We start from the raw sequence: 22,045 nt of genomic DNA on the forward strand, positions 1-22,045 counted from the left end.
CACAGAGGAAAGACCACGTGAAGAGACAGCAAGATGGTGGTTGTCTGCACCCCCGCCAGCACCTTGATCTTGGACTTCTAGCCTCCAGAGGTGTGAAAAAATAAATTTCTGTTGTTTGAGCCCCTAGTCTAATACACAGGCAGTATTCTCAAGAATAAATATATGAACTCAGTTCATTCTTAAAACAAGCTATGTGTGTACAGAACAGGAGGAACATTATTAATATCCTTTCGCAGACGAGGAAACTAAAGCCCAGAGCAGTTAAAAAGTCAAAAAAGGTTAGGTGGTGAATAAGTGACTGAGCTGGAATTTAAATGCCACATACTGAATGACTGCACTCTACTGTCCCTTTACACTCAGAGGAGCCCTTCCTTAGAAGTTGATATGTTTCTCTTGCAATCTTGAAAGAACAAAGAAGAATTTCTTTTTACTCAACTGAAGGCATGGATTATGGTATCTGGAAATAAATACTAAATAAATGAACTCCTCTATGTCCTCACTTTAATTTTAAATTCCCTGAAGATGAATTTATCAGTCAGGATTTTTCATATTGTAAGAGAAAAACGAATTTAAACTGGCCTAAATTAAGAAAAAAGTGGGGTACTCCCTGACTGCTTCAAACACTCCCTCAAGGAGACAAAATGGCTGCTGTGATTACAGACCTCACATCTTCCCATCATATCACTCAGGGACGAGACCATGACTTTTGGCCTTATTTCCTAGAATCCTCAGTAAAAATCCCTTTCTGATGTTTCGGCTATCAGTTTTGCATTCATGGCTGAAACGCTGCAGCCAATGTTATGGAAAAAAGTAATTGGTTTAAGACCATTAGGTTTCCACCAAAATCACAGAGCTGAGGGTACCAGGAGAGAGACGGTGGAGACTTCCCAAAGCCTTGTTAAATTTTCCAGGGGTGAGGGAAAGGAAGGATTGGGGAGTTATTGCTTAGTGGGTACAGAGTGGTTGTTCGGGATGATGAAAAATTCTGGAAACAGATGGGGGTGATGGTAGTACAACATTGTGAGTGTACTTAATGCCACTGTATTGTACACTTAAAAATGGTTAAAATGGAAAATTTTGTTATATATGTTTTGTCACAAAAATTAATTTAAAAAAAATAGCTTTCTTCATATGTTTCACTTCCATGCCAGACAAGGCCAGTTCGTGTTTCATCCCCAAAGTGTCCTTTTGCCATTGAAAATAGCCCTTGGGAGCCCTCCCTAACCACTGAACCAGTGCCAAGGGCAAGAAAAGGTACCTGCCAAGTGTCAACAGAGAATTATGTTCGGATTGTACAGAACACGGACTTGTGACTGGGCTCAGGAAACACGGTGCTATTCACGGGAGCTGAGAACCCTTATCTTCAACTGCCAGAGGTTTCACACAGGGAGATAATTAAGGTCAATCACTTACTGGTGGTTTGAATAGGGGAAAAAATAGTGGGCTTTTTAGGTAACATTTTTTTCATGACCTTTTTAGTGTACAGAGGAAGGGAATAAGTTCTAGTGGGGCTAAGCTGACAGATATAAACAGGAAATGAGCTGCAGAGTCTTTCTGTTCTCCTGTGATTCTGTGTAGTTAGGTACATACCCAGAAGTCTCAGCAAAACTTCCAGAGGCACGGAGTTCTTATCCTCTGACAGCTACAACACAGGTGAGCAGGTTGCCCTGTGATAAAAGCCATTCGGTGGCATCCTCTCTCCAGCAAACAGAAAAGCAGGTAGTTTTCCTGCCACCTAGCTGCAAGGTGAGCTCCCAGTAATTTGATGTTCCGAGTAGCTGTTGTTTAAAAACAATGAATTCACATACATTGCGGCCAGCATCAACCCCAGAACGATTTTACCCTGCCTGCCTTTGTGCAGCTAAGGTGGAAAATGTGGGCTGTGACAAACTACAGCAGAAAAGGAGCAAATTTGCATGTCACTGGGTTGGAAGAGCTCCTTGACTGTCGGAGAGGCCCGACGAGGCTGTCAGGCGCTGGCAGACAGCAGCACCAGGAGGCACCAGATCTCCGCTGGGCACGGCTGACAGCAAACGATTCCGAGTCAGCACAGGATCAAAGAGCTGGGACTGTCTCAAGGAAAAGTGTTAAAAACACAAAGACGCCCGCATCTTGATAAGAGCACCTGGCTGGAAAGAGAAATGCACAGAAAGGAAGAACAACGACCTTGAGTCTATCAAATGTTAACAAGCCTCAGAATTGTAAAATGCCTGAAAGGAAAAGAAAAGGTGCAGCTCACGTCAGAGTTTCAGAGCTGAAAAGGTTGGAAGTTATGTGTTGGCCACAACTAAAGAGGAGAGCGTGGTACAGGACTGCTCGGATTATGACTGAGATCACATTTCTGTTTTCAAGACTGATCCGTCGCTTGAGTTACTCGTGAGACAAAGCATCGACACGTGTGGCTTAGCTGAGCATCACTCCTTGGTGTGGAATGCAAGATTTTTGAAATACGGATATTCTTTTAAGAAGGAAAAAGCTGGTTAGTAGCAATAGTCAAGACAAAACTCCCCCCCCCCTTTTTTTTAAACCAGGAAAACAAGGTTTACTGAAGTAGCAAACAATCGTAATTTGGGACATACAACTATGGGGAACCCCATGCAAGTCTCCCAAACTTGCTTTTTTAAAGAAGCAGAAATATTAGAAATGAGACTTTAAGTAGAAATATAAATAATAAACTTGCTGCTTTGGAAATTAAGTTTTCAGCAAAGTGTGCCACATAATAACATATTTATCAATAGGGAGTAAATGAATGACATTCTAAGTGTCTTGAATCTGACTTCCCCATTGCTGCTTTGAGGACTTTTTTTTTTTTCCTTTTCCCTACTCACCATAAAAACAGCTACTGTCGCCGTGTCTGGAATCCCCATTCAGAGAGAACCACCAGAGAAAGAGAATAACAGATAGAGCCAGCTGGAAAATTTCAGCCCCAATTTTTTCACTTAAACAAAACTTCTCAGAATAAGCAAACAAATGCCCTGCCTATTTCCCCCCTCTAATCTTTACCTGGGTGTACATACTAGAAGAAAGAGCTTCACAAAACCTAGATATTATCTTTATTATTTGAGATTCTTTATCTTTGCAATCACCTAATATGAGATAAGCCACTGTGGGCACCCAAGTAAACATTTGCTTTGGGTACCACCATGCCAATAGTCCAGTCTTGAAAAGTGAATTTTCTACAGTAAAGGACATTTTCTGACACTGCTCACACCTACACCCAAATTCAGATATTTATATCTGGTTTCAATTCACTGATCCAGTATTTTTCTAAAAACTTTACTGAAATTTACCACCTTCTCAGTAACAGTTTTTTTAATTTAATTTAATTAATTTATTTATTTATTATTTTTGGCTGCGTTGGGTCTTCACTGTTGCACACAGGCTTTCTCTAGTTGTGGCTAGTGGGGGCTATTGCTGTGGCTTCTCTTGTTGCGGAGCACGGGCTCTAGGCACGCGGACTTTAGTAGTTGCTGCATGTGGGATCAGTAGTTGTGGCTCGTGGGCTCTAGAGCGCAGGCTCAGTAGTTGTGGCACGTGGGCTTGGTTGTCTGCGGCACGTGGGATCTTCCCGGACCAGGGCTCGAACCTCTATCCCCTGCATTGGCAGGTGGATTCTTAACCACTGTGCCACCAGGGAAACCCTCAATAACTGTTTTTAGTTGAAAAAGAAGTAGTCCCTATCTCCAGCTGCAGTATGATCATATAAATAATATTTGACTAAATTATACCCTCTGTGTATCTGACAAGCATAAAAGAGTTTTGCCCAGTGGCCTGAAATGTTCACCCAGAGTTTTATGACTTGCAGGGGAACATTTAACATTTCAAAGTACATTGGAAAGGAAAGTCTAAGAGCTTTAATTATATGATTACCTTGCCTGCACAGGAAATCATTTCCTTCTAAACATTGTGCTTTATCTGTTCCGATTTTTGAATTGATGGCAAACCTTCTGGCATTTGTTTTTTTCTCTGACCCCAGGCAATTAACCACGGTAGAGGAAAACAGCTCTAAGAACTTTACCAAAATTGTGCAATTTTCTAATACAACACAAGAGGGCAGGTTTTGCTTTACTGTGAGCCTAATTCCTCTCAATCAAAATGGTCATTTGTGCTCATTACAAATTCAGAAACACCCAATAACATACAAAGTGAATGAGTAATCAGAGTGTCTACTCTGGCAGTGAAATCTCTAGTATTTTAATAAAAAGGAACAAGTTTAAGCTTCTCGCAGTTATGTTTGGGAGACACTGTGATAGTTTTAGCTTTGTTATAAACCAGCAAAGGAGCAGAGAATGGCTAGAAGAAAGGACCAAATTCCGTCATGTTACATCCAAGAATTCTGGCTTGAATCAACGTGGCAAATAACATAAGTGGGTTAATGGTTTCTTCCAAATAGAAATACTGTTGGTGATAATATACAGAGCAGTCAGGCCTTGAATAGGAAGCTTGTGTGTTTGTTTTGTTTAGCTTTCAAAATTTTTATCCTATTGCTCACAATTTTCTTGTGTGTTGCTTTCAAGATTTCATTAAACTACCTACCCAAGTATAATTAAATTCACAGGAATTATTTTCATCTTGAACTGCCATTATAAGTAAAGTATCATGTTATCTTTGAGAATTTCTTTAGTTTCACCAATGGGTCCATCCATGTAAGAAAGGCACTGATTTTGCCTGGCTATATCATTTGCCCACTAACTCCTTCCACGGAAACAAGGCTTTTAAGACATCAGATGGTGGAAGGCCCTATAATGATACTGTGAGGTCTTAACTTTCTACTCTTGTCTGTATGAATGGTAGAATTAGGGCCTACCAGTGGTGGGGAAAAGATACACCCAAGAAGAAAATATGGCTGAGAAGTAGTCCCTCATATTAGGTTGTATGGAGTAAAATTCTATCTAGCATAGGCACAACTCAAAATCTGAAAGATAGGCTGCTATTCATTTCATGGCAGCGATACAAGACCCCATTATCTTATGTTTTATCCAGTACATGTCAAAACACATGCCAGAAGCCTTGAATGAAAAGTTCTACTTTGAAAAAACAAAATTAAAAAAAAAAAAAGTTCTACTTTGAGATTAGTTTATGCATTCAAAAAATATTTACAGAGTAATCAGGATGAACAAGGCCCTGGAGAAATAGGAAGAGTTGGGTTTTGCCACTGCATTGAAGAGAGTAGCTATCTCCCACTGAGGGGGCAGGGGGTAGGGTAGGGGAGGTGAATTCGCTCTTTTATGTGCCTGTATCAATTAACCACCACCGTTTTCTAGCTATTTATTTAAAGTGCTTTGATACAATGGCATTGGAGCTGTACAGAGAGCTGTACAACCTGACCTCTAGAAGCTTCAAATCTAGAAGTGGAAGCGAACGCCATGTAACAATTACCTCTATTGGCTCTAATTTCCTTCTTCGGGGCGTCTCCAACAAGCTGACTGAGCTGAAAGCCTCCTCTAGGAGGAGGCTGCCTCCCTAGACAGTGACTTCAAGTGGCTTCCCTACCCCCCCCCACTCCAATTTCAGTCTTTAGACTTTAGACTGTAGGGACATCAGAGGTGACTCTTTACCTGGGAAAAGGGGTAGTATCTCCTTTTCCTGCCTATATCATAGAGAGCTAGGAAGTAGCAGTTGCTTAGAAACTCAATAGAAATTAGAAACACCAGCATATTTAAGGACTTCTTTTTTATTTAATTGAAGTATAATTGATATAAAATATTACACAATTTACAGGTGTACAATATAGTGATTCAGAATTTTTCAAGGTTATACTCTATTTAGAGTTATTATAAAATATTGGCTGTATTATTTCATACCTGACAATTTGTACCTCTTAATCCCCTACTTCTGTCTTGCCCTTCCTCCCTTCCCTCTCCCCACTGGTAACCACTAGTTTGTTCTCTATATCTGTGAGTCTGCTTCTTTTTTGTTTCATTCACTACTTTATTGTATGTTTTATATTTAAAGTATAAGTGATATCATACAGTATCTGTCTTTCTCTGTCTGACTTATTTCACTTAGCATAATGCCATCCAAGTTTAAGGACTTATTTTCAAAAGTGAAGTAGTTATTATGTATTTTATGTATATACATAAAATTTCATGTATATATCGAGTGCCAAAAAGATGGGAATTGATGTTCACAAATTAAAAAACAATAGCCCCCAACAGACGAACAATAATCTGCAAAACAATTTTTATTTTCCTCTTGAGTAAGTTTTCTACTTCTTGTTAATGTGAGATTAGAATTATTCATTAGGATTATTATAATTAACAATGTTAAATCCTAAGCAAGACACAAATTTATGTCAAAGAATTTTAGAATTAGAAGAGAATTTAATTCACAAAGATGTTATTGGATTTCATTTCACTTTTGAATGTTAGCTTTTAAGAAGCGTTTCTTTTAAAATCATACTTCATATACACACAATTTTTCTAATACTACAGATAGAAGCATATAAAGCAATCTGTTCATTTTCTTCAAGGTTGAATATTTCCCCCCATCATTGAGAGGTATGGCTGTACAATGCTCGGTGATATTTTCTGAGTTTATCTGCATAGTATTCACTGTAAGTAAATACCAACTTTTTGCTCTACGGGGTTTTTCTACCTTTAGATTTGCTGAAAGGCAGTCGTCATTGATTTATTGTAATGTTAGAAAATGCTAGAAAATTTTACTACTCTAATATGAACTACAAAATTAGGAAACTATTTCTCTTAGGAAGGCATCATAAAACATAATATTTATGAAAAGTTGCACACACTATAGTTAAAAGGAGCTAAGTGTAAATGGTTAGTCTTTATTTCTGCCGCAGATAGATCTTGCTTTTAAACAAATCTTATGAGAATATGATGTATGAAAATTCTGATATACTCGAAGGATAAGCTAGAGGTGGTTATGTGCTTTATAGAATTATTCATAATAGTTCGTTCATAAAAAGTAATTTCCCCTGGTGCTTTTAATGTATAATTGATTTATACACAACTTTTCAGGAACATACCTACCACGCGCACTTATATCTTCATCTTAAGATATTTCTCTTTTGGTTTAAAAACAGGATGTAAAAATGTGTTCCCCAACAACCTTGAGTTCAGAAAATAAACCTGCCAGAGTGGACCATGTTCATAACACATTGCTGAATTTTCCATGAATTCTATTAAAGGCAGGCATTGAGATCTATGCATGTGGCGCTGGTTAGAGGTCCAAGCAGGGCTTCACCCCATGAAGGACTCTGGGCTGTCTTGATTCTCCTCTGCTGAGCCTACTCTCAGATATACTTTATGAGACTCACTCAAATTCAGTTCAGATTGAGCTCTGTCCATTTCTCTGGCTTCTGCAGTCTTATTCCGGGGAATAACACTGGGTATTGGTAAATCTTGCACCCTGTAGCCCCCCATATGGAGAAGGCTCCAGGGTGCTCTTAAGCCCCATTCTTCACACACATCCATTCCAGTAGAGAGGAGCTGAAGTGAGTGGACAGAAGGGCCACCTCGGTGGCTTCACTCCTAGTGCATGGATACCAGACGTGAACAGATGAAACTGCCTTAAGAGCTCAAAAAACGTTAACTCGTCAGAAGTAGGGATCATCTTGATAAGCCTAAACATTTTCGTAAAGACTGCCTCATTCTCATCTCTCATAATCTGATGATTACTTAGTGCATCATAGCCATTTAATTCTGAATTGTCATATTTTGTATGGATGGTTTGCTTTTAAATGATAAGACGCAATTAGCATTTGTAAGTAACATCAGTACAGGGCAGCATTAATGAATTTAAAGTCAACTCTTAAAAATAAGCCAAATGCATGAATAAGTTTTCATCTGAGGCTCCCTAGCAAAGGAATATGGACTCTGGTGATAGCTCTGCTGTTAAGAACTGCAGACTCTTTATAAACTCTGTAAAGTCTAATTTATAAAAGAGAACCAAATTGATCATTCATTCATTCGTTCTCCATCCTGTATGGAAAATAAGGCCTATTTTCATCTTCAAGGCCATTTTAAAGGCTGGAGAGAACAAGAGAAAAGAAGAAAAAGAAGCCGCAGAAAGATGACCAGGAAGCCACCTAAAATCACAGATGTTTACACCTAAAAGAGACCTTGGAGACTCATGTAGCACCTGCACCTTCCTGCCCCCATCCCTTTACAAATGAAGACGTGTGGGCTGAGAAAGATTTAACCATGATCTTGTCCAGCTCTCAAATTACACTGACCTGCAAATTTCAATGAATCCACTCTATCGATTTTTTGGGGTGCTCTCAGAACACGAGGAGGCTTAATCAAAATGAGGAATTATTAACAAATACCACCAATCATCAGCAGCTCTACCTTTGTTTGATGGTAGAGACACCCTCAAGCACTTTAGCTTGTTTGTTAGATAAACAAAGCAAACCAGAAACTACAGCTAAGCATCGTCCGTCCGTATTTGGGATCACCACAACAGGAGGAGCTATGCCAAAGATCGTCAATGAAAGGAAAAACAGTGAGGATTCGTTTGCTCACTGTCAGTGTCAGAACTAAGCCTTGGCCAGCCTCTTCTCTAGGGTAAGGCGTGAGCATCTAGGCTTCTTCTGTGTATCTCTTCTTGCTTAATTGTGTCTCCATTAAGGGTGTATATCCTTTTCGGACTCTTCTATATTGAAGGAGAAGCAGCAGTGCAAAAAGACCAACCAAAACCACCAGCATCCCCATAAGCACTGAGAGGGTTGTGGTCCAATCTGAAGTTTCTTCAACTGAAATTAAAGCAGAAGAGAAGGGTCTATGATTGGGATTTTCATCGGCTGAATACTCTTAGACAAGGGAAGAATAAACCTATTAGCCTTTCACATGCACTTTTGTTGATAAAGCAAAACTACACTGGCCGGAATAAAATTTATCTTCTCCTTCCTTACCGACTATTTATCACATCCACAATTGTTTTTCTGGAGGAAGTGGGAAATGGCATTCCATTATTTGAATGTAGATTATTGCATTTTAAAAATTTCTTACGATAAATACTTACACAGAATAAACCCTCCAATACTAATAAACCCTCCAACTACAACTACAATAAACCCTCCAACTACTAATAAAAAGTAGTTATATAGGAAGTATATAACTACTTTTGTGAGTTAGAAACTCATTTGTAAAAAAAATGCATGCTAAAATGGTATCTGGGGAACTGCAAAATATACAACCTTCAGGTCTAGAAATTCTTCTATTGTCTCTACCTTTTTTATGGGGTGATAAGTGAGTAAGACAAATGAGATTGGCTATTATAACAGGAGAGAATCAATAGCAAGAGCAGAAGGGATTTGGACCCATTTAAATAGTTGTGAATAAAACCTGAATCATCACATGATAAATCCAATCCTCTATTCAAATATATTTTATAAGCACTTTTCCACAAAATTAATGGATTTCATTTTTTGTTGTTTCCTTAAAAATTATCATATCCTTGGCCAGCTGTTCTTAAATTCAGTTTCTCTGAACTGGGTTCTTGTTCTATACTCTACACTTCTCTAAATGTAAGATTGTCCTTCTAGTTATTTCCCTCCAGTCCCACAGAGGACCCTGACTCATCACAATGGTGTTTCTCCAAGAGGATTTTAATTTGTCTCCTCCTGCAGCAATCTGGCAGGATCTATTGCCATCTTCATCTTCTTAAAACACAGATTTTTTTTCTGTCATTTCTTGGTTCAGGAGCCAAAAACGATTGCCTTTGTTATTGTCCAAACTCCTCTGCTTAGCTTTTCTTTAGTTACTTATTATTTTTTAATTGTGGGAAAACACACATTACATATGTTTTACCACCTTAACCATTTTTAAATTAAGTTCCGTGACATTAAATACATTCATTTTTGTGCAGTCATCACCACCATCAATCCACAGAAATTTTTTCTCTTGCAAAACTGAAATAGTAATTCCCCAATTCTCCATTCCCTCCCAGCCCCTGGTAACAACCATCCTGCTTTCTGTCTCTATGAATTTGACTACTCTAGGTGCCTCATAGAAGTGGAATCCTAGTATTTGTCCTTTTGTGACTGGTTTATTTAACTTAGCATAAGGTCTTCAAGGTTCACCCATGTTACAGCATGTGATGGGATTTCCCTTCCTTTTTAAGACTGAATAATATCCCATTGTATGTATCGCCCACATTTTTTTATCCATTCATCTGTCATTGGGCACTTGGGCGGCTTCCACCTGTGTCTGTTGTGAATAACACTGCTATGACCAGAGGTGTACAGATATCTCATTACTTGCCTTCAATTCTTTGAGGGTATATATATGCCCAGAAGCAGAATTGCTGGATCGTATGGTAATTCTACATTTAATTTTTTGAGGAGCTGCCATATTGTTTTCCACAGAGACTACCCTAACATTCCCACCAGCAGTGCACGAGGATTCCATTTTCTCCACACTCATCAACACTTGTTACTTTCTGCTTTCTGGATGTAGAGTGGCATCTCGTGGTTTTTGCCCAGCTTTTAAAGCGCTCAGTAACCAGGCCCTTCTCTCAAATCCAACTTTAATTCACAGTTATCTACCCAAGCCCTCCACTACAACCAGACCTTCGTCTCATGGTCCTCTATATAGACTACATGTGTCTTTCACAGCCCTGTTCCCTGCCCTTCTTCAATCTAACATGCTCCCTTCTTTCCCCCTCACCTACCTAAGACCTACCATCTCTTTAATCTAGTTCAAGACCCAGCTCCTTTCCCAAATCCCTCTCTCCCTTCTCCAACCTTTTGTTGTAGTTATGTCTCCCCAGGCAGGATTGTAAATTTCTTTGTTAAACCAATAAATGAATGTAATTTGTATCTTCTAATGAGTTAGTGCATTCTGGGCATGTTTAGACTCTTGGTCTGTACCTGTTAATTGGCTGATGCCAGAAGACATGGAAGCATGGTCAAAATGCACATTCCAAATTTTCTGATTATTATTATGTTCAATCCCAGAGAAAAGAGAAAGGTTTCAAAGAGATATCCTTAGCTGACCAAAGAACGGAAACTTCAAATCAGTAAGCTGCAGTAGATGTAGAACTGGAAGGAAAAAGAAAGGACAGGGTCCAGGGTCTGAAAGGCTTTGAAAGTTAGAGAGACAGAGAGAGAGAGAGAGAGACACGTGACCTCAGAAATCATCTTGATTACTTTGCACCAATGGGGAAATGCCACCAGCAGATAGGCCGTATGTTTTGCAGCTTCTTGAAAAATTTAGAGATTTTTAAAATTGTTTTACCTTCCTTTCTCAACCTGTCCTAAGATTCTTTAAATGACACATGGCGCTATACTGGGGCCTGGGCAAATAAAAAAATATAATGCCCCTACCTACACTTATCAAAACATCCTCCCATATTTTGAACCAGGTGGAAAAGCTAACAAAAAACCTACAACTTAAAAACATGACTTCAAAAATTTCATTAAAAAAAAAAATGTACACGTGAAGCCCCGTGCAGCCCAATCTATTGGCAGGCCATTGTCATCTTCACAAACCCATTCAGCAGGTTGGTACTGGCTAACTGGGGGAAAAAAAAAAATGGTCTACTTACAAACTGATGCAGGGGTATAAAACAAACAAACAACGACAGCTGTCTTTAAATTTTTGGTAGTGTATTCATCATAGATTTTTTTGCATGAATTTGGGTATTTGAGAATATTACTCCTTAGCTCAATTACTGAGTTTTTGGCCTGCCCTTGAACTTTGTGCCTGAGTCACGTGCTGCGTCTGCCTCACCATAAGCCCAGCCTTACCTTCAGGTCCTGCTAGTACCCATCCGTAGGTGGCTAGTGTATTTTGATTTTATTGCTTAGGCATTTCAAACCACGGCCAGTTTTCAATTAATGCAAGTAGAATTGTCAAATCGGGTGTAGATACTTTCCCTGTGAAATAAGTTCTCTTAACAACTTTCAGTTTTCTAAAGCAGGAGTCATCCAACCAGTCCCTTTTCTGATGTTTAATCGGTAGTTTAAAGGCTCATTTTGGTAAATATAGATACTCTATAAAATTGCCAATAAACTTAACTAGACCTGAGTACTTCAATTTAAGGTCGTGGTTTACACTAGAAAGAAAGGAAAAAGGAGAGAAAGCTTCTTTAGAAGATGAACGAATCATGCATTTAGAAGTTGCATTAGTTACCTGGCAGATCAATGGCATAGCTATAGCCAAGCTGGTCTGCCGTTAAAAAGAGTTCCTCATTAGTCACCGGAGGGAAGAAAGGAACCATGTTATACATCCGATTGTGACCAATGGGTGCCAGTTCCTGAGGCCAGGCATCCACAGGGGGATTGAATCTTTTCATCCACTCGTCAAAAACGGCATCAGTAAAGGAATGAAGGACCTGCAAGACAGTTGAACACGGTGTTAACATTGATAGGTCTGTTGCAATCAGACCAATCTGATTGGAACTTTCTCTAAAATGAAATAGGGTTGGTTCTTCTTTTTTTTTTTTGCGGTACGCGGGCCTCTCACTGTTGTGGCCTCTCCCGTTGCGGAGCCCAGGCTCACGGGCCCAGCCGCTCCGCGGCATGTGGGATCTTCCCGGACCCGGGCACGAACCCGTGTCCCCTGCATCGGCAGGCGGACTCTCAACCACTGCACCACCAGGGAAGCCCGGGGTTGGTTCTTCTTGACATCAGGAACTTCTTGGTGACATACCCACTGGCATATTTAGTGATGTTTCCAAGGCTGTATGGCATATCTCTCCAAACAGGATTATAAACCCCTTTGTTAAGACAAATGAAAGTTCATGTTGCAGATTTAACATTGGTTTAGGAATATTTGAGGCCTTCAACAAATGCATGTTAATTATTAGGTTCAGAAAAAAAGGCAAGTGTGTTGAGATATATAGTGTAGTCAGTATTCAGATGATTTGGTTTTAACAAGAGAGAAAGGAAACGTGTTTACCAGTATTATAATACAAATGGATAGTTTAAAAAAAAAAAGACAGAAAGAAAAGAAAAGAAAGAAAGAAAATATCCAAAATGGGTGTTCAAATTTTTCTCACCAGGAACACCCTTCTATGTGCTCATTTTATAACCCTATCATCTGAATTCTCAGTGTTACGCCAGGAAAAGTCTAAAAACATTGTAATGCACATAGTGCTGTTGTATTTTCTCAAGGAAGCTAAGTCCTTTTCAAATACAGCAATTATTACATGTTTTAAAATATTAACAGCAAAATTTCACATTTATAGTCCTGATTTTGCAGCAGGACGTAAATGTGAGAAATCAGCCCCGTGGTTAGAGGCTCTCTTTCACTCCTAGACTGTCGTTCAGGGAGCCCAGGGGCCCTGTCTGCTTTTCCTTCCCTACTGTGTCCCTAGGGCCTGTCAACCCAGGGTTTGCTGCAAGGGGGAAGGGGGACATTTATTTCAATAAATACTTGTTAAATGAATTCGTTTACCAATTTACCAATTATAGAGCTCGTCAAATTATACTATAACTTGTTATTTGTTTATCAATTTCCCCTAACAAGACCCCTAACTCCTAAAAGCCAGAGATAAGGCCTTTTCATCTTTGAAGTTTTAGACTTAGCATACAACTTGGACAGAGTAGATGCTTAATAAGTTTCTGTTAGCTGATGACAGTGCCATGCAAATTAGTTTTATATTTTGTACAATTCAGCCAAACAGGCCTCTTTCTAGCAAGTGCTATTTCCCTCTGTCTGCAATCCTGTTCCTTCTGTTTTCTGGCGTCAGAGTCTTTCAGGACAAGCTCAGTGGTCCCTGTACTGAGACATCTTCCCTGACTGCCCTCTTTTTTTTTTTTGCGGTACGCGGGCCTCTCACTGTTGTGGCCTCTCCCGTTGCGGAGCACAGGCTCCGGATGCGCAGGCTCAGCGGCCATGGCTCACGGGCCCAGCCGCTCAGCAGCATGTGGGATTCTCCCGGACCGGGGCACGAACCCGCATCCCCTGCATTGGCAGGCGGACTCTCAACCACTGCGCCACCAGGGAAGCCCAGTCTGACTTCTCAGTCCTTTGCACTTCTTCACCCTTTTAATTGCCTTGCCCTTCTGGCTTGTATTACTGTTGTTTATTTAGTAGATAATAGTTTCAAATCTTACCCAAAGTTTCTTGTAGTTAGTCCACCCATTCAGGCAGCAGTGAGAGCTTTCTACATTCAGGATAGTAAAAAGAATCAAGTGATTTACTGAGGGGATTTTTTTCCTGAACGGACTTTTAAAGTTCATGGCAGAGACAATCATGTTAAAAACCAAAACATCAAATTGTAAGACCTGGGCTTTCACAGAGAGAAAGGATTTTCTGAGTTCTGAAATCTTGGCTTTGAGTAACAAAATTTAAACCCTGGAGGAATAAAGGCATAGAGTTTATCGCATGAGCAACAACTTGAGAAGAACACATGATAATGCTAGTGACCAATGTTTCCCACAAGAAGAGTTCAGAAACAGTTCATCTTTGAGAAGGGGCCTCAGCCCTGGAAAAGGAGCTAAGTGTTAGTTGTTGGTGTGGGTCTCTGAAAACAATATCACATGCCCTAAATCCTGGAAACTCCACATAAGGTTAAGAGGTTCCCAGAGAGGGCAATTGTGCTTCCTTCTCCAGGTGTAGCCTCTGGAGCCTGCCAGTCTCAAACAGAAGTTTTGCCTCAAGCGTGGAGACCAAGCAATAGATGTACAGTGTCTAAGTGTAGCAAGCACTGTGGGTTGCCTTTCTCTGCTTCTTCCACAGTAACTTCCTTTGTGTTTGGGGTGAAACAATGTGTCAAGTTATCCATGAGATTTAACTGCAAGTCATTGGATAGGACTTCTAGGACACCTCGTTAAAGGTGGTTGTCTCGCTTGAAAGTGTCCCCTTTTCATTTTCCATCTCTGCTTGCTGCTTCCTGGTACATGGATGTGATGACTGAAGCTGCAGCAGCCATCTTAGCAGCTAGCGAGCGAAGTTAAGAAAAGAAGCCACTCACCAAGGATGTAAAACAGAAAGACAGAAGGTGTTCATGATGACTGGAGCTACTATACCAGCCCTGGACCGCCTGCCACTAGAGGTCTTTTACACAAAGAGAAAAATAAACCTCTCTTTTGTTTAGGCTTCTGTAATTTTGGTTTTCTGTTTTAAGCAGCTGAACCACATGCTAAGTGATACACAGAAAAAGGGGTGTACCAGAATGTATTTTCCAAGGAAGGCCATACAGCATCTCTTGAACTTTTAGATACTGTCTGAGTTCAAGTGAGAGATCAAATTGTGATTTACGAAAAGAAATAAGAGACTCTCGGGGCATAGAAAGATGCAGATTTAATGCTGTAAGAGGTAAATAACTGGGTGAAAGCACTAGAATTAACCCAGCACAAAGTGTAAATAATTAAGGAGGGGACAACACTCTAAAACAATTCATAATTTGGAGAAATAACAGGGGAAGAGTAAGAAGGAGAGGTCTCAGAGGTCTCTTATAGGTCTCAGAAGTTGTTAAACATTATACAATAAAAGCTCTAGTAGGAACTACACACAGAGTACCCAATTTATAGAATGTAGTAAAAAAAAAAGGCCAGTGTGTGCCAAGAAGATGCAAAAAAGGCAACAGACAAAATGCTGTGAGCAACAATATATCCAGAGGCTAGAAAGAGAAGTAGTGCAACCTGGAGACTAGGTATTTTTGATGAAGTTGTGAACATTGTTCCTCAACGAAATACCCTGAATTGCTCTTGAGAAACTAATGAAATGTTTGTTGGACACAGGTTGAAAATAAGCTAAGTTAATATCTCTATAAAGGCCAAATGTAATTTGATGATAATAAATAAAAACAGAACAAAGTAAAAGTAAACTGTTGTTGACTTATATCTGCTATAGAGATTCATAGTTACATTTTGGCATTAATAATTGAGTGCTTCAGAAATGAGGTTACAAATTTCGGTATAAAACTTATTCTATCTTGTTCCAACAAAGTGTGGATAGGTACAGGAAGGAAAAAAAACCCCACTAAATTTCAACTTGCGAGGCAGTATTAAAGAAAATGTGATTACATGGGCTTTCGAGGTAAAAATTTTTAAATGTAACCCTTGCAGAAGAAAGCAACTGATCAACAAATGTTGTGCTTACAGGCATAAAGAAACTTAATAAAGTACAGGGAAAGCATGCATGCCTTTCTCAAGATCATTGGAGGATAAAGTTACTACCAAACTTAACCTTCATTTAAATGGCTGCAAATTCAGATTGCGGCCACATGGAATCTCGTGATGACAAGAGAAGAGTATCTGTGCCTGGAGGAACATTACTATCGAAACCTGAGGCTGACTGAAAACACATCTGTACTTTATCAAAGACCAGCTCACTGTGGTTTTCACCACTTGAGTTCAGGTATTACTATCCAGAAGATGTCATTCATAATCAGAGTGGATCTTATTGTGGTAACATGATGATGCTCTGGTCCTCTAAGAATTCATATCTGAGCATTTAAAAGTCACATGATAGACACACAGTTCCATATGAGAAGCTCTAATTTAAAACTTAAGTTAGAAGTCACAAGTAAAAATTTGGGTCCGAATTTCTAAATGAGAGAATTCCTAATGGTAACTCCTAAAAAGCATAGCTAACCATGCTTGTTATTTTATGGTATCAATAATATTTATTTATTCTTGCCTTGTTCTGTCAAGGATTTGAAGCAGTGTATAGTCAAGATGTTGGTTTTACATACCTAAATAAGCCATATGCAATAGGCATGAAATAGTTACACAACACCCAACTTCTACTTAGCTGACTAAGCTCTCCCACAGGGACATGAGTACTCCATAGACGGCACATTCAGTGAGAGAGAAGAAACAACCAGAGAAAATGGGCATTTGAATAATAATAGCCTCCCGGGCAGTGCTCAGCCCGGATGGTGCGTGTTTCCCGTTTTGCTATAATTTTCTCTCCCTATCCTTTTCTACCCACTCTCTCACTGCATCCTGAGCAGACAGAATAGAAGGTATTTTTCAGGCATTTTGGAGGAGTTGCATAGGGAAAGCACCCTTTCTGCACAAAAGATTTGTATAATAGCATTGGATACAAAATATACATATGTATACATAAAATTATACAGTATACACTGTATATAAGATATGATAGCATGCATATAAGAAGAAATATCAAGAGCATTAGGGGGCTTCCCTGGTGGAGCAGTGGTTGAGAGTCCGCCTGCCGATGCAGGGGACACGGGTTCATGCCCCGGTCCGGGAAGATCCCACATACCACGGAGCGGCTGGGCCCGTGAGCCATGGCCGCTGAGCCTGCACATCCGGAGCCTGTGCTCCGCAATGGGAGAGGCCACGGCAGTGAGAGACCCGCGTACCGCAAAAAAAAAAAAAAAAAAAAAAAAAAAAAGAGCATTAGGAACTCAGTTGCTATACCCTTGAGGAAGAAAGCTTGTAGTTTAAGCATTAAATTTTGAACAGATGCAAACAGAGAACACAGGAGAGTTCTGCTATTAGTATGTCAATTTAAAAGATGTGATGTATGCTGAACTGCATACATCATAGGCAGACAATACAGGTTGAAAAGAGAGGACCAGGGTGATGTTAGAAGAGATTCTAGAGAAGAACTGAGATACTCCCAGGCCATTCAAGACTAAGGGACCACCAAAGCTCTAGGAGAGAGGAACACAAATGAATGCTAGAACCATCTTAGATTTGTATATAAATTATGGTTTGCTGTTATACTACTTAATTCATCAATAATGAAGTGTATATAGTTCATCTCTTAGTTACAGGTTTAGTTCTTCTCAGTACAGTATGTGTTTATCCTTATAAAGTCTAGAGTTGAAAAGAACCCCTTCAGCTCCATTTAGCCATTTAGCATGTACAAGTTAAAAATCAAACCATCCCTACAAATTATTGTGTATAAAATCAGCCACAAGGATATATTGTACAGCACAGGGAATATAGCCAATGTTTTAAAATAACTATAAGCGAAGTATAACCTTTAAAAATTGTGAATCACTATATTGTACACCTGTAACTTATGTAATATTGTACATCAACTATACCTCAATAAAAAAAGAGTAAATAAGAGTATATCACAACAGAATGTGGTACACACTTCAGTCAAGAGTATTTCTTGTACCTAATTAAATATTATTAGAGCTTTTCAATTATTAAAAATAAAATGAAATAAAATAAAACCACCCAGACTGAGCCTATAGAAACCCTGCCACCCTGGGAGCTCCTGCCCAAGCAGGTGGCCAGCCACCCTTTCTGGCACCTCAGCTCTTGTAAAATTCACCAAGATGTTATGCTACTTAGGAATCAGTGGCTGTCTATCTCAGTTATTTAAAAATACATATATTAAATAAGTAAATGTGGCATTTTAAAGTCATGAATCCTTACTCATGACAAAACCAATGCCCTATCTTTTCAAAAGTCAAGGGAAATTATTCAGACCTGCCTCACCAATTAGTGTTAATCCCTATCAACATGATCTAACAGGACAATGTGTCCTCAGCTATAATGAAAGCAACTGTGAAGTGATCAAATTAGAATTGTCTAAACTGACAAAAGGCAAAATTGTAGCTGGAAGACTCCACGTGGGGAAATTTTTGAGGAGAAAACTTTTCTTATAATCTCTGCTCAGCCACTTACTAGTTCATCTGATGTTGTACTCAACTCTTAGCCTCTCTGAACTTTATTTTCCCCATATTTAAAATGAGGAGAGTTGTTTACCAGACACAGTTTGTGAACTTAAAGGACTATGTTTGCATGGCATCTAGTGTAGGGACACATTAATAGATGCTCAATAATTTATTGCACATCAACTAAGTACTAACCACTAAAGAACCTAACCACTGTTCCGGAGATTGGATATTGTATCAATGATCACATTAGCTTCCCTTAAGCTAGTGAAATTTAGAAAATACATCTTTATATGAACAGAGTATTAGGTTTCCAAGAAAAATAAAATATCAAAAGAGGATGTTGTATTTGTTACTATCTTACATAGAGAATAAATCATTTAACTAATTCTCTTGAGAACCTTTAGTTTTTTTTGCTCTCCCAGAAGTCATTATCCTACATGAACATGCAGATCACAGAGAAGGAAATGCAAATGGTTCTTCAAATATGTGAAAAGATGCTGAACTTCACTTAGAAGAAAAGAAATGAAAATTAAATTCACTGAAATATTTTCACTTATCACATTGGCAAAGATGAAAAAGTGTAATAACATACCATATTAATGAGAAAGAGTCAGGGAATTGTCCCTCTGCTACATAGCTGGTCGGAGAAAAAAATCATTCAACCTCCCAGAGGGCAATTTGGCAACATCTATCAAAATTTCAAATGCGTTTATTTAACTTCTGAGCCCGTGATTCTATCCTCTTGACTTATCTTACATGTTCATTTATTGCTGTATTGTTTGTAAAGCAAAAGATTAGAAACCACCTAAACATCCATCAGTAGGAGACCAATTTCAGGTAAAATTCATGCTACAGGATACCATGAGGCCTTTAAAAAAAAAAGTGTTTAGAATAGGTAAAAAAACAAAAACTAAAGAGTAAAACGAAGTCTCAAAAGTCTCTATAGTATGCTGCCATTTGTATAAAAAAGAGAAATATTATACATAAATATATGTGCTTGTATATCTATAAAATATATCTGGAAGAATAGGGAAAAATGGGAATGGATAGCTGGGAGGTGGTATTGATACAGGGACTTCATTTTGTGCCTTTTACATTTGAACCTCTTATAATGTTATAATTTTTTTTAATTAAAAAATTTAGGAAACTATGTAACAACCTAAAAATGTGTGCATTATATTGGCAACTGTATAAACATATAAGAATATGAAACAAAATAAGCAGAAATATTGAAATGAAATTATGGACATCTAAAAACTTTTTGCCAATATTTCTGCAATTATAAATCATTAAACCATTAATACATTTAAAATTGACATAACACAATGTTATTTTAATTACTCAAGATATTACTCTATGACTTTTTAAGAAAGATAAATATAATAGACCCCTTTTTAAGTGTTTTGCTCTTGATGGGAGAAAAGCAATGTAAGTGCTTTGCTCTTGATGGGAGAAAAGCAATGTCCTATATACTTCTTTTGTAAAATTTCAACTAAACTCATACTAACTCAGAAGTATTTTATATTTGCTACTATGACCTATTAATTTTAGTCATTTTATTGCAGCCTAGAAAGGTAGAGTCTGATAAGGTCTTACAGGCTTAACTTAGTGTGATCCATTAGATCTTTGTTTTTAGAAACTCATTTTCTCTTTTCTTGGTTTATGTTCTTAAATTCCTTTCTTATCCAAATGATTGTCATTGTTAAGAAATACAAATAAACAACAAGGTTTTACTGTATACCACAGGGAACTATATTCAACATGTTGTAATAATCTAATAACCTATAATAACTGTAACGGAAAAAAATCTGAAAAAGAATACATATGTACATACAATATTGTGTTAGTTTCAGGTGTGAAGTAAAGTGATTCAGTTACATATATAATATATACAATATTATATGTAAATAAATTGACTATAGCTCAATAAAAAAAGAAAGAAATACAAATGGTAATAAGGCTGCTTGTATGTCTTAATTCCATTTAGAATTTCAGCATATAAGGTGAGGAACAGACACATTAGCTATTCAGTGAGTACTAACCATGCAACCTATGAGTCTGCTAGCTACTGTGGAATTGAAAGAATTACAACTTGCCAAATGTAACTTTCTAGGAGGACAATATCCAAATACACTTTAAGAATATTATCTTTAGGAATTGGGAAGAAAGTTACTAGTCTCTAACATAGTTTCTTTTGTGGCAGTTAACTATTTAACTTTTTAGTCTATTGGTTTCCCTCTTTTTTTTCTTTTCTAGGTTATACCTACATTTAATATTGAAAACAGAACTACTTAGCATTCCTGTGACCTAATATTATTTTCCATGATAAATGTGTGCATTTCCTTCAATTACCTTAAAATTAGAATTTCAGAGATCAGTTCAGAGTTTTTCCTGCATTTTAGCATTATACCGTCTTATACTGAGTATTGCGATCATACACAACTTTGTATTTCTCTTGCTTGAAGAGATTTCAGAAAAATAAATTTAATAAATGTTATATGCAATGTTTTTGCATAAATTGACTCATGAATTTGAAATTCCGGAAGTTATAGCTCTGTTAACTTAAGTGCTTTAACCTGGCTTTCAATACTGTTGAAGCTGAATTGGCTTCAACATGAAACTCTTTGAAAACAGCCTAAATTAACTGTGAGTTCTGGAGCTGGTGCCAAAACATTACTCCTTCTGTACCTTCAGAGAAGGGCTGTGGCTTTTTGTCTATTTATATATACATAACTTATACCAAAGAAAACAACATTTTAAATATTAAAGGTATTAAAAGTAATGAAGACAAGGACGATTAAACATCTAGTGTCTTTGAACTACGTGTAAGTCACGGAATTCCTCGTCCGTAAAGTCATAATGTGGGCTTCTAACTAGAGCAGGAAGAGAAAGATGACTAAAGAGGCATCTGTACGGCAGAGAAGACACTGATCCCTTCAAGCTGGGGTTGGCAAACTAAAGCCTGCTGGGTAAATAGGGCTCGCAGCCTGTTCTTGTCAATAAAGTTTTATTAGAACACCACACTTGTAGGCAGATAGGGGAGGGGGAATCCCTGGTGGGAAAGAACCAGATACAGCTTTTCGACATAAGAGAGGCCATTTTAAGCCTAAGCCGTTTTGTGATCTAAGCCTGTCCTCAATGCTTGCCCTTGAACAGGCCTCAGTAATAACAATTTTAAGGAAACAAAGGAACAAACTGACTGTTATCAGGCAAGAGAAGTAACTATAGCAAAGACAACAAGTTAGCTGTCTTTGAAACGGAACTCTCAGTTCCGTTTCAATGGTAAAGATTGGCCTGAAGCACTTTCTTTATTCTGAAGAATCTAAACCCCCCTCTAGCGATCAACCACCTGATCAGTGGAACCTAGGAGATGATGATGTTAACCTTTTCTGACTTGTGACTTCAATCAACTAAAGATTGGACTCTGTCGACCTTTGCCCCAGTTCTATGCTGAATCTCCTCTGCGCGAGCCCCTTCATGAATATTCATATACCCTTAGCTTAAAACTTCCCCAATTTTG

General features: G+C 38.4%; 1 protein-coding gene across 3 annotated transcripts in view; it reads right to left on the reverse strand.

The window, feature by feature from the left end:
* Positions 1 to 8,296: 8,296 nt before the first annotated feature.
* Positions 8,297 to 22,045, reverse strand: part of DCT (dopachrome tautomerase) — a 31,744-nt gene continuing 17,995 nt past the window's right edge. Inside the window, exons 7-11 of one of the 3 annotated variants that reach the window (XM_060128969.1) lie at positions 19,297 to 19,330; positions 18,443 to 18,463; positions 13,220 to 13,269; positions 12,099 to 12,300; positions 8,297 to 8,722 (exon numbers count right to left, since the gene is read on the reverse strand). In XM_060128969.1, the coding sequence (XP_059984952.1) occupies positions 8,544 to 8,722; positions 12,099 to 12,300; positions 13,220 to 13,269; positions 18,443 to 18,463; positions 19,297 to 19,330 (486 nt within the window). In that variant the 3' untranslated portion in view covers positions 8,297 to 8,543. The remainder of the gene's footprint in view (positions 8,723 to 12,098; positions 12,301 to 13,219; positions 13,270 to 18,442; positions 18,464 to 19,296; positions 19,331 to 22,045) is intronic. The other 2 variants (XM_060128970.1, XM_060128971.1) reach the window with 2 other exon arrangements.

This window comes from Lagenorhynchus albirostris, chromosome 18, assembly GCF_949774975.1.
Source record: "Lagenorhynchus albirostris chromosome 18, mLagAlb1.1, whole genome shotgun sequence".
Lineage (NCBI taxonomy): Eukaryota > Metazoa > Chordata > Mammalia > Artiodactyla > Delphinidae > Lagenorhynchus > Lagenorhynchus albirostris.